General features: G+C 36.6%; 1 protein-coding gene across 1 annotated transcript in view; it reads left to right on the top strand.

Moving 5' to 3' along the window:
* Nucleotides 1–16,226, top strand: part of ZDHHC17 (zinc finger DHHC-type palmitoyltransferase 17) — a 73,169-nt gene that overhangs the window by 9,766 nt on the left and 47,177 nt on the right. Inside the window, exons 2-3 of the mRNA XM_061369383.1 lie at nt 7,529–7,632; nt 14,839–14,961. Coding sequence (XP_061225367.1) covers nt 7,529–7,632; nt 14,839–14,961 — 227 coding nt within the window. The remainder of the gene's footprint in view (nt 1–7,528; nt 7,633–14,838; nt 14,962–16,226) is intronic.

The raw sequence follows: 16,226 nt of genomic DNA, 5'->3' as shown, positions 1-16,226 counted from the left end.
GTGTGCAGGATTGTTCTCTCTGTGATTGCTGATTGTTGCTTGTGGGTGGAACTCTGTATTGGCAAAAGGACTTCATTATGTTTGAGATGAAGATTTTCTCAATCTATCTCGCCACTTTTTAAAGCGTTGTCAACTAAAACTGTGACTTGTTTGCAAATAAAAACATTGGAGTATTAGGTGCAGATTTTATTTTTTCTGTTGTGTGTGTATTCTACAATTAGCTTCTCCAGGGATTTTCTTAAACACATATTTTCTTCTGCCATGTCAAGGAACTGTGTAATAGGCCAAAAAATACAGGAGGAAAACTAAACAGACTTCACAGGATGCTGTCAAATGTGGAAAGTAATGGAAGGTGGTGACAGAATTGACAATGAATGGAAGAGGTTTTTGTCATGTCATACTTATTCTGTGTAATTTAATGGTATAATAGGAGGAGGGAGAATCCCAGCGTAAATTGTAAGGGTCAATGTAAGGCAAGTCTGATAGTATATATTTTCAAGCCCAACACTGAACTGTGGGATTTCATGTTTTGGGGTTGGCTTTTTTTTTTTTTGTATGTACAATATGAGTAGTTAAGATTAAAAAAAAACCCCAAAGCAGCATATTTATTTAATGGAGAATGTAATCTGGTTTAGATGGAATTTTTCTTTCGTGTCTAAGCTAAACTGAAGGTGTATATGCATCATCATACTGTTTTCAGCTCTGGGACCCCCAGCGTAAGAAAGATGTGGACCTTGGTGACAGGCAAGTTAGTCAAATTAGCTGCTACTGGTTTCACCCTAAATTTAATGCTCTTTCTAGAAAAGAGAAAGCTACTCTTCTTACACCTGTAAAGAATTAAATGTGATTCTCTTTGAAATTAAGACATGATCACTTTAGCCTCTATTTCTGTTCCTTTCTTTGCTACGGAATTAGGTGAAGGGGTAGGTGTCAGAAAGTTGTTATAAATTTTAGAAGAGGAACTTCCATTTAAAATGTTAAAATAAATACCAGTGCTGTTTCTTATAGGAATGTGAGGAATTGATTTGCTTGCACTTATTTTGTGAGCATTTTTCTATTAATGTTAGTGCGTGAGTGGCTAGTATTTCAGTGTATATAAACTAATGTGGGTGTTTCTAATATGCAAATTACTATAAATACATTTGTAGAGCTTCTTGCAGTGCCTTAAAAGTATGAGCAAAACTGAGAAAGCTTGCTGAAAAGCACTACATTCTAACAAATGAAGAACAGAGAAATTGAACTCTCAAATACAGGGGAAGGAGTTCTTCAAGATTAACCTCCAGTAGTCCATGTTAAATATAACATACATGAGTATTATTCTAATGTTTAACTAACCTGAAATAGTTGCAGTCCTTTCCAGTGTTACAAGTATTCTTTCATCTGCAGATGGATATGGCAATAGTAGTCATAACCCCCCCCCACAAACTGTGGTTTCTTCTGTTTCATTAAGAAACCAAGGCAATAGTATGCAATATTTTTTGGAAGGTTATGCTTCTATTTCTAATTTTTATCTTAGAACATGCTAGTATTTTCTCTTTGTGTCAGTTTTCTTGGTTACTATTCAGAATTGGAGTGTCTGATCATGGTATTGCTTCCTTGCACCAATATTGCATAATGTTCTAGCCATCTGTTAATGCCTACCAGAGCCATGTGTGGCAGCTGTAAGTAGCAGTATTTTGCTCCCTTCCTTATGTCCAAGCAGGCATATTGACCTGTTCCTATCCTCCTGCTATACAGAATTGCAAATTATGAAATTGCTCACTCAGAATAATTCAGGCTTGGACATCTTATTCTTTCAAGTGTAGTTGCTTAGGTTGTTTTTTTTTTTTTTTATTACAAGTATTGCTCTCAGAATTCTCCTTAACCTTATTTAATTTTGGCTTTTTATTGGAAAAGATTAAGATATTTGAGTATTGAGGGCAAATAAATATAACTTTACTTGCATATGAAGTTGTGAAGATAATTGATTGGGAATGCCAGTATTCTCAGTGCTCATTCTTGGGAGCTGTATTTACTGCACACACACCCTTCTTTCTTTTTTCTTTGGAGTTACTTTTCATGCTTTGCTTTATCTTCTGCTTCCCCAGCTTACCAGTCCTATTTTCCAGAGCAGGTTCCCTTTTCTCCTCTTCTGTGTTGTTTCTGTTTTTCCTGAGTGCCCATTTTTCTTTTTAGCCTTATTCTCAGTCTTCTGAGATTTTTCCTACTCTGCATTACTTATGCATCTGTGCAAGCAGTCTGCACATTTTGTGGCTAATGAGTAATGACAGACTAGTCACAGATGCACATGAGCGATAGGGCACTGTCAAAGGATAGTCAGTGAAGAGAGCTCATCTAGAAAGACTGACCCTTGGTAGTAATTGGGAAACCAAATTTGACTTTTTAAATAAGTAAAATCTGTCTTTTTTGAAGCCTTCTAAATCAACCAGTTCTGCCAGTTTCTAGAAGTAGCATCATTTTCTTTATCCTGTCAGCTTGACTTCCTTGAAAATTTAAAAGCTGGAGTGTGTTGTTCTATGATTACTTAGTCAAATTAACAATTGACAGCTGCCATAATGTTCCTGCTATCTTCTTTTTACTTGCATTTCCTTTATTTGTGGCTCTGGAGCCTGTCTTTTGACAGGAAAAACAGCTTTAACTTGCTGTCTTAGTCTTGTTTATTTTTTTCCCCTGTAATGAATTGAGTGAGCTCGCTGTGACCATGGCCCTGAGTACCAAAGCTAGCTTGAGTAAGGCAGCAGGGGCACAGTGCCAAGAGCAGTGGGGAATAGTGGGCAGAGAAATTACCTTTCTTTTTTAGCAGTGGTAAACTGATAATTTGGCTCAAGTCATGTTTGGAAATGGCTCCTTGAAACAAGGTAAAATAAGTAGATTTAGTGTTTGCAATCTGCTTATTGTAAATCAGTGAAGGCCTCTCCTCTCCTACTTTCCATTTAGTTTCCTTTCAGCTGTGCCAGAGCCATTGTCAGTAGACATTAAGATATCAACAAATAAATGTGTTTGGATTTCAGTTAGTTTTTAATCTCTGAATTAGCTGTTAGGGTTTCTTAACAGTGGATCATCATTGTAAAGTTAAATTCCCCTGGAATAAAATTTTTCATAATGGAAGTAAATATTTTAACACTTTGGAATATTGTTGAAGGCATTTGTGGATGTGGTACATATTTTTGGCTAAAAACATTATGTTGTTACTTTGTTATCAGTCTGTCATGGTTAAAAAAAAATATTCGTTTCAAGAATTTTAGCTGTTTTCCTAAAATTTGCATGATGATGTATGAATTTAGAAGAGAGTCATTCTTTGCTGGTTTAGGTGAGATATTAAAAGACCAAATGCTGACAGTGAAACTGACAATACTCAAAGATCTTTGAAAGACATGATGTAAATGTGTTATAAATGATATTTTTCCACTTTTTTAATGCTTGTTCCTTTAATAAAGGTGGACAAGCAATCTAGATGAGTTTAAGATTTTTAAGCAGAGCTTTATTTTCTGTCCAGCAGGTCGGAGGAAGTAACCTGTATTTTATGTGTTTTAATCTTCTGTTAAACCCCCAAAACAGATGCTTCCTGAATATTGTACTTGCAGTGTCTTTCTAGCTTAGCTGCTGTTGCAGAATGACTAACATTAGGCAAGCTCACCCCTGAGGTTGGTCCTACTGAGGCTGAAAAGGATATGTGATGGTGCCTGGGCACTGGCAGCTTTGTTCACGCAGCTGCTGCTGACTTAAAGCTGTGCCTGCACATATTAGGACAGCATTTTTTGGTTGAGGCTACATTGAAGCCGTTATATTTGGTAGCAAGGCATATAGATATCCACAGCTTCTTAAATAGCAGTCCTTTAAATTGCCTTGCTGAACATTGAAAAAATACAGAACTTGCCAAAGAAGGGGGTGGGGAGGTTAAGTGTTTGCTAGTTCTTCAGCTTTAGCAGGATTTTATTCTAAGCCATGTCTATTGCTTTTATTTTAAGCCATATCTTATAACAGGTGAGTATTTGTACATTTAGGAGGAGTTTTAGTGTCTATACTAACTAACTAACTTGTTAGTCTTTATTTCTTTCTAAATCATTCTTTCTAGAATAAGTAGGAGAAATTACCTTTCTGTATTTATAGTACTGTGCCCTAGCCTTGCACAGGATTTTCAGAGCCTGAAAAAAAGTTCTTTAGGAATGAAGAGGCACTTTCCTGGTTTTTGCCTTGCCAGTTAAGCATAGTGTGTAACAATGCTGTTTGCAGTGACTGAATTCACCCAGTCACTGATAGGTGATTTGGACCAAGTATTACGGTGATTCACAAAATCCAGGTTCTCTTTTACCTTAATTCCTGGCAGCTTGTTGACTTAGGAACTCAAATGTCACTCTGCAGGTCATGGTCATAACCTAGGTACTTAGAATGCTGGGTAAGAGTTACATCCTGTAGAATAGCACTGATAGTAGCCAGCATGCTACTATCAAGTTGTATAGATAATACTACATGATAGATTTTGACTCTTAAGCTTGGGAATCTGCATCCAGACTTCAGAGAACTGAGCATATTAGGTGAGGATTCAGATTTTATATGCTTTCCTGGAATATGTTTTAAATTATTTACTTCCAAAATGAGTCATATTTGCATCAACTTTTCAGGCAAATCTAAAGTCATCCTTTTTCCACAGTTCACACTGTTTACAAGACTCTTGTGTGGTGCTGGAGGCTGTGATGCTTGTATACCTTTCAGGATTTTAGGAATTGTTTCAACTGTTCTTACATGTAAAATACAAACTCGACTTTCTTAGTAAATAAGGAAACATAGGGTTCACTTCAAGTTTAGATCTGTCATGGGTCTTTATATGAACTAAAGACTCATGCTAATGTATGTTCTAGGGGAAAAGAGGGAGACAACCGTTTCTTGCTTAACTCATTTAGTGTCAGGCAGTCATATTTGTCTTCATCTCAAATTAACTTTGGAATAGCTTAATCTATTTTGCATTATTGTAATCTGGAAGTTTCAGCATAAAAAGAGTAGTTCAGAGGTGCTATCAGTACAAAAGGAGATTAAAAATTATATCATTTTGAAAGTTAAGGGTACAGTCATTGTCTCCAGTCCTTAGTAAAAGTTGTTAAGCTGTAGGAGGGGTAAGGAATGTCATCTCTTACTTATTTGAATTTACTTGGTTATAGGTAATACTTAGGATTTTGCTGTATTCCTGTAAACTTTTTTGTGAAAGCAGAAGGCTGTGGTTTCTTGATCACTTTAGGCTGAAATGAATTTGTAATACTTGTAGTGGACAGCTCTCTTGACTGGCTACTGTGGGCTCAATGGAACAGAAGTCTGGCTTGTGTGCTTGAGGTGCTCAGGAAAATGCAACTTAAGAGAAATAAAGTGTTCCCTGGTAAATTAACATGTGCCTGAAAAATAACTTAGGTTTCTCAGTTTGCTTTTAATAATTGTTAGGCAATGAGAAGAGAGACCTTGCTTCTTCCAGCAGCTATGGAAAGCAAAGAAATACATTGAACCATTGAACTACTCTCGGGTGCTGCAGGACAATGAATTTCTTGTAGCTTTTAGCAGTCTGACCATTGCAATTTGTTATGTAAAATTCTGCTGCTATTGTGTGGTGTAATAATAGGTGAACAGAGATGGTATAAATCCTGCTTTTTGGTTTTTTTTTTCTTTTTTTTTTTTTTCTCTTTATCAGAAAAGAGAAAATCATGTGGGACAAAATAATGAATTTAGTCTTCTCTTTTATTTTACATTTTTTTTAATTGTAATGTCCTCGGGTATCTTTTCCAACATCTTTTCTTCAGATAACACTGCCTAATCTAGCAGCTAGGCAAAAATAAAGGTTTGGTTAAGCTATTGCTCTTCTCAAATACGAAGTTGAAGCTATGTTTCTGGGTAGTAAGAGAATGCTTTGTAACGTGCAGTTTGGAGGACAGCAAATGCCCTGTTACACTTCTAGGTTCTCCTGAAAAGATGTCAACAGAGCAATCTACCTGCTAGGCTGGCAATGCTTAACTGATTAATCTAGTTAGTTTTACAGGCTTAGAAAGAAAAAGTGTATGCCACAAAATAGCATTGTGCTCAAGGAAAGATGCACTCTCCTGATCATTTAGATGCTGTGTGAAATTGAATTTATTTTTTTAAGTAAAATATATGCATAAGAATAGACCTGTTTTGAAAATGAAGGCTTTTGCTGCACTAGTTCTCAGTGATGTTATGTACTTGGTTTAAAAGCTCTAAACACTTGAATTTCTTGATTTATTTTTTTATGTATTAAATGTCATAAGTGTTCAAGCTATATAAGTGACTACATTAACTGAGTACAATTTAGTGCTACAAAATGTACGTAACACATTAGATTTAATTTGATTCTTTTATTTCCTTGACTGAAGTAGGTGCAGTGTATGTAACAAGTACAGACACACTCAACTGAAGTTACTCTATTTTGAGATTACTACTGAGAGCTTTGGGATTTGCAACTAAACTACCTTCTTGATGGTTTACTCCAGAAGTTCGTTACTGTGAGGGCAGTGAGGCACTGAACAGATTGCCCAGAAAAGCTGTGGCTGCCTCATCCCTGTCAGTGTTCAAGGCCAGGTTGGATGGGGCTTTGAACAGCCTGGTCTAGTGGAAGGTGTCTGTGTCCATGGCAGTGGTTTGGAATACTTCTCACACTTTTTTACGTGGCTATGCTGAACTGTACAGTTGATACAGAGACAGTTGGCTGCAGTACTTGTAACAAATGGAAAAGTGTGTAGCAGCTGTGAAAATCCGTTGTTCAGTTCTAGCTTGCTGAGCTGACTTTTGCATGCATGTAGTTTGTAAAGAAAAATGGCATCTTGCTGCCCTAGTGATCTGTCAGTACAGTGTTTTAATATAAATTACACCAAGGGAAACATTGAGAGTTGAAGCATTGCCTTTCTTCAAAATAATTAAGTTTGTAGGGAGCTGTATCTGGCGAGGAAAGTGTCATGGTCATGTCGTTGATTTCTGAGATCCATGGCTGAAACATAAAAAGATTATCTCTAGAGCTGGGACTGGAGTTGAAGAATCAATAAAGTATTAGTAGGTTCTAGTCACTGGTATTAATTATTCCCAATTAATTTGTTTTCTAGAAGGTACATGCCTGCTATTTGAAGGGTTACATTTATCTGTGGTAGAGTAAGACTTCACGAGTTTATGGCAAATAGCTTTTTTAGCTATGCTGCATTGCATTTATAACCCCCAAAATCTAAAACTAAACAAAAAAACCTGTTACTTTTGTTAAACTTTTATTAAAATACTTCAGTGTAGGCTTTAACAGAACTCTGCTATTACAAGTCATGTTTCCTTGGAAGCTGTTGGAAATCTATACTAGGGAACGTGGTGGCCTGCTTCGCAAGATATAGAAATGTGGCCAGCTTACCACCTCCAAATCTGGGTAGCTTTATAGTTCACTAAACTGGGTACTGGGTTTAGTTTGCTTACAGAATTATCATTATTATTTTTGTTTGAGTAACTTCAGTAATTCTGATTTTGGTATTCTAATAGCAAGTTTTGTCATTTTTAGGAAATAAAGCCTCAAAGCCATTACAACCATGGATATAGTGAATCTCTTGGACGGAAAAGCCACATTGATGACTACAGCACTTGGGACATCGTCAAAGCCACACAGTGAGTTTACTTTTGAGTGTTAGATTTGTCTATGTCTGTATTAGCTGAAAAACAGTGAAATGGATTTTGTTGGCACACAGTGGGAGGTGAACTGTATTTGTGGGTACAGCAGTAGAAGATTTCAGAAGTGAGCTCTACAAAATTACTGTTAAGACAAATTTATGAGCCTTTTATGAAAACATGCTTGAAATTATGGTAAGCTGTAAATATAGATGGTTGCTGGACAGACTGTTGGAAGCGAACATATGGTTTTCTTCCTGTTGGTAGTGATGTTTATTTTCTGTAGGTGATGATTAAGAGGTCAGTGGGCAACATTGATACACAGACATGAGGGTTTCCTTGATTTGTCAACATCATTTATAGGTTAGAAAGAATATGCGTCTCTGTAATTTCCTCCTTTGTCTTTGATCCTGCAGTTTCACTGCTTGTATGGAACTGAGCTTATTGCTGAGAAAGGATTGTAGAAGTAAACTGTGTGCAAATTTAATAGTAACATTATTAATGTAGATGAGTTATACTAATTTGGCTTCTATGCAGTCCTGTAGTACATAGTAACTCCCAAGACTTTCTGAAGAATTGTCATAAAGCTAGTTTTTAGCTTTCTGTTGTTTACCATTCAGAGACTACCACGACTGTCGCTTTTCTTCAATGAACTGAGGCGGTAGAGAGTTTTGCAAGATTTTTCTTGTATCATTAATTTGAACTGTAATGATACATTTCTTCTGTCATTAATTTGAATGCTTAAACTATTATTTCTCTTGCTGAGCTAATTGATTTTTTTCTTCTTAAAATTGTTTTCCCTTTTTTCCTAAAAAGCATCTTCTCCAATTGAAAGCAGCTTTGCAGCTCTGCATGTGACATAGGCCCCATATAGGTTTAAGGAAGTATGTACTTCAGTTTTTGTTTTGAGTTGTGTGGAGTTTAAGTTCCTGAAATAGATGTTGGCTGACTCCACAGTTGTTGCTCTAGATTCTTTAATAGCAATACTACAATTTACAATCATCATATTTGAAGAGTTTTGGAAATGAAAATACTGTCACAACATCAAACTATCTGCTTCTTAGAAGCATGGAAATACAACAGCAAAAGTGGTTTTACAGGTTACCTGCTTCCATCCTTGTATGCTCATTGTATGTTTAAAACCCTAAAACACATTTGTCCCTGCTAGCCCTCAAATTTAGACTGATTATGCTTTCAAGTGAGTTATAATTCTTTTCTAGTCTCCTCAAACAAGAATCAACAGAGCTGTGAGTTATCCATTATATTCCTTCCCAGTCATGGAAAGATGTGATTTACAGAGAGGATGACTGTCGCTGGAGTATAGTTCTGTATCATAGCCCTAATGGTTAATACCACAGGGAAAGGGGGACTGTCAGCATGGGTATATGATCAAGTTGTGGTGTCCAGACAGCACTTTCCTGACTAGAGGAAGAAATCAACTTTAAGTATCTACTAGGATTAGAAGGCTAGTATCTACTAGGATTAGAAGGCTATGTTATGTAAAGCAGCTGTCTTAAGGGGAAAAATCTCTAAAATTTAAGACAGAAAATAAACTCGCCAAGTATCATAATGCTTGAAATAAAAAATAAAATAATGCTAATATATTTATTCTGTCATTAAAAAGGTATACAGTTCCTATTAAAATGATGTAGTTATTCACTTTTATAGAAATAAAATATTTTGTATACATGAAGAATAGGAGATCTTATCCTCTACCATTTGCCCTCAAAAATCAATATTCGCTTAGATTAAAATATCTGGTGACTTACTTTCTATTTTAGTGCTAATGTAAGGTGCCACAAAAAGTTCTGTAAAAAGGGGGGAACATAGGTCCTTAAACGTTAAAGATTATGATGAAAAATGGGATAAAAAGATTTAAAACTTATCTGTACTTCATATATGCTGTTTGACTGTAGAATTCTATTTTGAGATGTTGAGTTTATGGGCACAGGATTACAGAGAAATAAAACAATGTTAGTAAAATTATGCATTTGCTCTTGTGTTTTTCAGCAAGGGAAAATAAGAGCTTGCAAACTGCACACATTTTTCCAAACGTATTTGTTCTTTCTTATCTTGTTGAACTGTTTGTGTGCTTTATCTTCTTAGTCTGTAGATTGGACACTTGTTAAATTAACATGCACATACACACATACACTGAGCTACGAATCTAATGACCTCTTACGATCAAATTAAAACTTTGTATAGAAAAAAGATTCAATGATGTTGTCATTGCAAATATGTATTTATATTTTTTTCCCCATCATGTTCCTGATAAGTTCTCCCACAGGCGTGGGGCCCTAAGGCATTATTTACACCAAAAATAGGCTCTCAGTGTGTTTGTTCTGCAGAAACTTGTGCTGGCTTGAATATCTATTGTTATAAAGGACACTTTTCACTGGGTTTGTTATAAACCTGTCCAAGGGCGTGTAGGTAGTCTTAAAGTAGTAGTGTCTTAGCCCTTTGTCTTGCAAATGTTATGGTATGTGTGCAATCTCCTAGCATCTATTTCGGTTCTAGCAAAATTATTTGGTTCATTCATATGAATGTTTCCTCCTTGCTTCTGAAAGCAGGATCGGGCTGCTCATGTAATTGAAAACCTGTTTTCAAAGCAGCAGTACAAAAATCGTCCATTCTTGCCTTTGCTATTACAATGAAGGAACATTAATAATACTTCATACTTAATAAGTATTTCACTTTCAACTGCACAGAAAGTGTTTGGATTTCTTCTGCCTCTACAAAATTGGAGGGTGGGCTGTGTAGTGGTTTAATTTCTCTGAGATAAAATTTAGTGCTCTCACTGGAGCTGCAAGAGAATGGAATCTTGTAAAAAGAGTTGTGATTTAAAGGTGAAGTTTAATGGGGAGATGTTGGATATGTTTATCTCTTCTGGCACTCTTTGTCATCCAAGGCTGGAGCCATAACTTTGAATGTGATGTCTTGGCAAGAGTGCTCTGTTAACATAATAACTTTAGGTTTCTGCCTATGTTGTTTTAAATCTTTTAAGCCACGAAACTAGGTAAAAGTAGCTAATGTTCACAGGTAGAGAAGTGTATGTGGATTATGACTAGGAGAACAAAATTATGCAATCATAGAATGGTTTGGGTTTGAAGGGACCTTAAAGCTCATCTAGTTCTAACTGCCCTGCATGGGCAGGGGCACCTTCCACTAGACCAGGTTGCTCAAAGCCCCATTAATCCTTGCACTGTGATTTTCAGTTCTATTGATGCAGCTTCTGTTTGTAGTGAACCTGAGCAAATTCTCACTATGCTGAAAGTGTGTCAAACAACCACTATGAGCATAGGTATTAAACATTAATGGTATTAATGAGTGCTTTTGTGACTCCTAGAAGATTGATTCCTTGTGCTAAAGTGTTAGGATTTCATTATCACAGGATTGACTTTTCTGTTAGTTTTATTCATTGAGGTAATTCAAAATGAAGTTGTGTGCATTGTGAAATAAGGCAGCACAAAAGATGAAATATGCTGAATCTTGCTCAGAAAAAATTGACAGATACATTGGAGAACATGCTTTTTTCCTCATTATTTCTCGTGGTTCATGGGGTAACTGGTAAGAAAATAGAATAGGTATGGAATAATTTAAATCAGTGAGAGTTGGCCAAAGTGACAGTTACTCCTGGCTTTTTTCAGCTATTCACAGGATATGGGCAGATGCTGACATGGGTTTATGTTCTCTGTGCCTGGTCATTTGTGCTCACAGAGTTTGATTATAGCGCTGAAAATGAAATGTATCTGCAGTTCACATGGAAGGCTAATATAGCCACGACTGCTTAGACAATTTGAGGCTTTGGAACACATGCAAGAGCTGAATTTCTCGTCTCTCATCATCACTGTTAACTGTTAATTAAGCAGCTCTTGAGTTGTCCCTTTGCTGTTGAAAACAAAACTATCTTGCTGTTTAATGCAAAACCCATGAGAAGGTGTGAAAGGCTTTGTTAGTATTTAACTGCCATCGTTCATGGGAATGAGACTTCAAAAGATAAAAAACCAATCATTTTTCTACTAATTTCATTTCCAGTTAAAACAGCTTTGATTGGAGTAACAATGACAGCAAGCTGAGGGAGTTTGCTCCTGGCTTACCTACTGTTTGTTGGCATGGTGATGTGCTCACTGAAGAGAGATTCCTTCCTAGTACTGTCGCCAAATTTTATGTTAATTGTGGCAAAGCTGGCAGTATCTATTTCCAAGAGTCGATGTGCTTGCAGAAAAAGATTAAAAGAATGGATTATGTATTTAAAATGCAAAAGCCTTCTAGGATACTATTTTTGAAAGTATTAAATGCAGGATAAATTTAACCTGCAATGACAAATAAAATGTTACAGGTTAGTTACCAAAATAGCTTAAGAGACTGTAATAGTGGAACAAGCTTGCACAGTGGTATTTTTGCCCTGGAAGAACTAGTTCAATTTCTTTCAGAGTAAGGGAAGTTCAGTAGGATGCTTTAATTATACTTCATATTGATGTTTACAGCATGACAGTCACCCTTGAGAATTCACCCAAATGCTTGAAAATTTGTTAGATTAATACCTAAGGGTCTTGTATTGTGAGGATTTGACTCCTGTCCTCCTTCCCTTGCTCTTGAAGGGCATAGAGCCCTTTATAGCAACGTTATAAGCACAATTTTGCTGAGTGCTGAAAGAGATGACTTTCTCATTTTGTAATCTAACAGTGCGTCATGAACCTTTGGAGAAGGCAAGGTGAAATCAGCTGCAGCGAATCAATGGAAGAAGACTATAGGTAGTATGTGAGAGAAGAATGCTTGATTTCTAGGGCAGAGCTCAAGAAGCCATGACTGCATTGGATTCGGTGGTTTATTTCGTAGTAAAAGAGCCTGGTGTTGCCAGGAAGAAGAGCAAATTGCCATTTCTTAACCCGTTTTTCTAGGCAGATTTTGTTTGCCTAGATCCATAAATCCTTTTGTGACAACTTAGTAAATTGAAGAATTATTAAATCGTACCTTCTGTGTTACACCTTTTGTTATTCATTATGACTGAGTTGAAGATACTGAAATAAATTTCTAGGAAGAGTTGGACTGATGGTGACTTAAATGAAAAATCGCTATATATGTCATACTCACTTAAATTTTTGGAAAGCGTTTTGTTTTCCTGGGAACACTCGGCAGATGTATTGCAGAACTTCATGGTTTGTTTTGTGGCCAAGTGGTAGGAAGTACCTTGAAGTTTGCCTTCTAGTCAGTAGGATAGGGAATCTATGATGCTAAGCCCAGAGAAGAATCTATTCCTGCTGCTCCTTTTATTTGAACCCATCCCGGTTTTGCCCAGGACCTTGAAGCAGTGATGCGTGAATCCTAGAGAGTACTGTTTGTAAACATCAGTAGAGCATAATTACAGCATCCTATCAGGGCTTCTCTAAGGGCAGTGCAAAAGCATTCTGCCTCAACAGGCTGAAGGGATGGTTCACATGCTTGCCATAGCTCTTCTTCATTTTCATATGTCTTGGCCTTTTAAGCAGTGGGGTGGGGGGAAGTCAGGAATGGCATATGTTAAGGCATTTGAACAGGCACTCATCAGACCACACTGCTGATCTAGACTGGGATTTGGGAGATAGTGCATCTCAAGTTTTGCCAGACTTACAGCCTTATCAATTTTCCTGGCAGTTATGTGTGTCTCACTATGTGCATCTTGTCTGGCTGGTTACATATTTTTAAGACTTCGTAAACCAAACCTCTTCTCTTCCCCCTTTGCCAATAATGATTAAAACCTAAGCTTTGTTGTGAAAATTATGCATGACTGCTGCTTTTTTTTACTCATTCTGAGGGACCAAATTTTACAGGCTTGTTGCCAATTGGTATGTACTGCATGTAACAGTCTTTGTTCTCATGTTCTGTAATATTTGGAAAGATTATAGGTATGGCAACAATTTCTGGCACTTTTCATAATTTCTAGTGCAACTTTCCTAAGAAATTGAAAGCAACATGTTCTAGGTAGATTATGTCTAGTATTTCATTTTTTTATTATTTTTTGATAGTGTCCACTGGTTTATGTACTTCAAACCTGTGATAGGCTTGGGAAGTATTCCTGAGGTTTGTTGACTTAGGTCACTTGAGGCTTCACTATTGGAGCACTGTCCAGATTTAGGATCCGTTCAGATATATGACAGAAAAAGTAGCTACCCTGGAATGAAGGTCTGTCTGTCAGTTATGAGAGCTGATCAAGTAGAGCAGAAGAGCCTTAAGTTGACTAAGGCTGTCTCTTCTGCAGAAAGTAGAACATAGAATCAGCATAAGGAAAACTTACTTAAATTCTAACTTTAAGAGGCTGTTAAAATTCTGCTCTAGCAGAAGTTGGATGTCACAAGGCAGTGATCTTGATTTCAGGATGTGCACACACATCAGTCTCCTTCTTGAGCCTTGAGAAATCCCTGTGGGTTGTGCAGACGTTGAGATGTGATCTTTACTTACTTTCCTGCACTGCTTTTATTGTCACTAAAAATAAATGGTAAAACAGTGTAAGCTTCAAGCCAAACTTTATTTAATGCTGGAGTTAGTCCTGAATGAGATACTTACATGATGTTTATGCTTCGTGATTTGTTTCAACTTTCAAAATGTATGCAGATGGATTTTTTTGTCACTGACGGTAGCTCACATTTAATAGTAATCTTTAATAAAAGAATATGAAATTGTGGAATTTTGAAGTGGTACATAAAAGAAAATGGTACTAATTTATATCAGGAAGATTGCTATTTGTTATCCGAGAAGAAAAATGGGAAGTGTTCGAGCTTTGTAGTTAACCTAATGATCTTGTCATCAGCTGAATTTCAGTAAGATACTATCAGATCAGTTAGCTAAGCTCTTGCAGTCTTCAGGAGATAGAAAAGAAAGAGAACTGAGGTGGGAGAAACAAATGTAGTGGATGCCTGGGAAGAGTTGTATTTATTCTTGGTATGCTACTGATTGATATATTGCCTCGCTCTGCTGTATAGTTTTCTGTGCAGACAAGTTTTCTGTAAAATCTTGAGCTGATTAAGTTCTATAATAATTGATACAACTTCTGCCAGTGGAAGCTTCTTGTTGCAAGAGATCTATAACCTTACATAAACAGAAAGTAAAGTTTCTTCTTCATTTCTCTGTGGAAGGTTTTGCGTTGTGACCATAAGTATGATGTTTGCCAAATGCATTTGTATGTAAGGTAACAGCTTAAAAAAAAAAAATCTTGTTTTCTTCTTCAAGGTATGGAATATATGAACGATGTAGAGAATTGGTGGAAGCAGGTTATGATGTGCGACAACCAGACAAAGAAAACGTAACACTTCTCCACTGGGCTGCAATCAACAACAGGATAGATCTGGTGAAGTATGTATTACACCTTAAAGTAATCATGCTCTTAAAAAATGTTGAATTCTTTTTTTAAGGTGTTAAATAATCTTGAGTTTTGTAAGGTATCAATTTTTGGTTTAGAATCTGGGGGACGGGGAAGAAGTTAGCAGACCTAATTTACGTTTCGGCATCAATATTTTGATGATACAGGTAACAGAAATAAGACCTGTTACATGTCCAAAAGTCAAGCTCAAACTCTTCTTAGATGAGATAAATGGTGGAACAGCTGGTAAGCTGCACATGCAGTTTCTTCATTGGTTCGTTATTCTTTATTTGGTTTAAATACCAAATTTTTTTTTAATTTTTTTTTTTTTTTGGAGGAGGGTAAGGTTGATACTAGGTGGTAGTGAATGTTGAAGAAGCAAGATTAACATGAGTCAAGGGGTAGTTCCTACTTGATTCAGCTTTTTAAGTTCTAACACAGCTGTTACAAAAAGGTAACATTGTAGCACCTCTTCTTTGTTTAATAACAAAATCTTTAATAATGGAAGCTGTGGCATTTGGGGTATTTTTTTTGCTTTTCAGTTAATAAAATCTAGAGTTTAGTATTTGAGACTGTTTTCAAACTCATTATCTTTCAGAACTTGGAGAGCTTAAATTCTGAGGGGATAATTCTTGTTTAACAAATCATGAGTGTGTACAGAACATGTTGGTTTTGTTCCCTCCACCAGTAAACTGTAAAAAAATGACAGAAGCTGCGTATTTTCAGCCCTCTTCAAAGCAGTTCTTATTAATGAATGTGTGTACTTACACATAAAACCAAATGCAAAATATCTTCATTTAAGCATGCTCTCCCCACGTATGTCCTCCACCAGCACCTTCATCAGACCAGATCCTGAGTTTCTAGAAGACCTCAGGTTCATGTTTCTCTTCTTGCATTTGAAGGACTTCGTGTCCTGATGCAGTTCTCTTAAAAGGTGATTAAATGGATGAAGACAGGTAAATAAAGATTTTTATCTGATGAGAAGGGCTTTGGGGTCCTGAGTTTGCTGGGGAAGCTGACTGCAATGCACCCTTCTGGTAAAAAAGGTCAGTGGTATGCTGGGTCCTCATTAAGAAAAACAGTGCCAGCATGTTGAAGGAGGGGATACTTCCTCTCTACTTGACTGTTGAAGGTGAACATGTGTGTGAAGTTGTTGGTTCCCCTTTGCAAGACAGGTATGGACTTACTGGGATCACAAGGAAGATTAAGAGACTGGAACATCTGACATAAATAAATGCTGCAAGTGCTTGGGCTTCTT

Source organism: Neopsephotus bourkii, unplaced genomic scaffold (assembly GCF_033783945.1).
Source record: "Neopsephotus bourkii isolate Nb327-2 ecotype Australia unplaced genomic scaffold, CSIRO-AGI_Nbou_v1 NB_1493, whole genome shotgun sequence".
Lineage (NCBI taxonomy): Eukaryota > Metazoa > Chordata > Aves > Psittaciformes > Psittacidae > Neopsephotus > Neopsephotus bourkii.
Note: the sequence above shows the minus strand (reverse complement) of the source record. Positions and strands in the feature narration are given on the sequence as shown.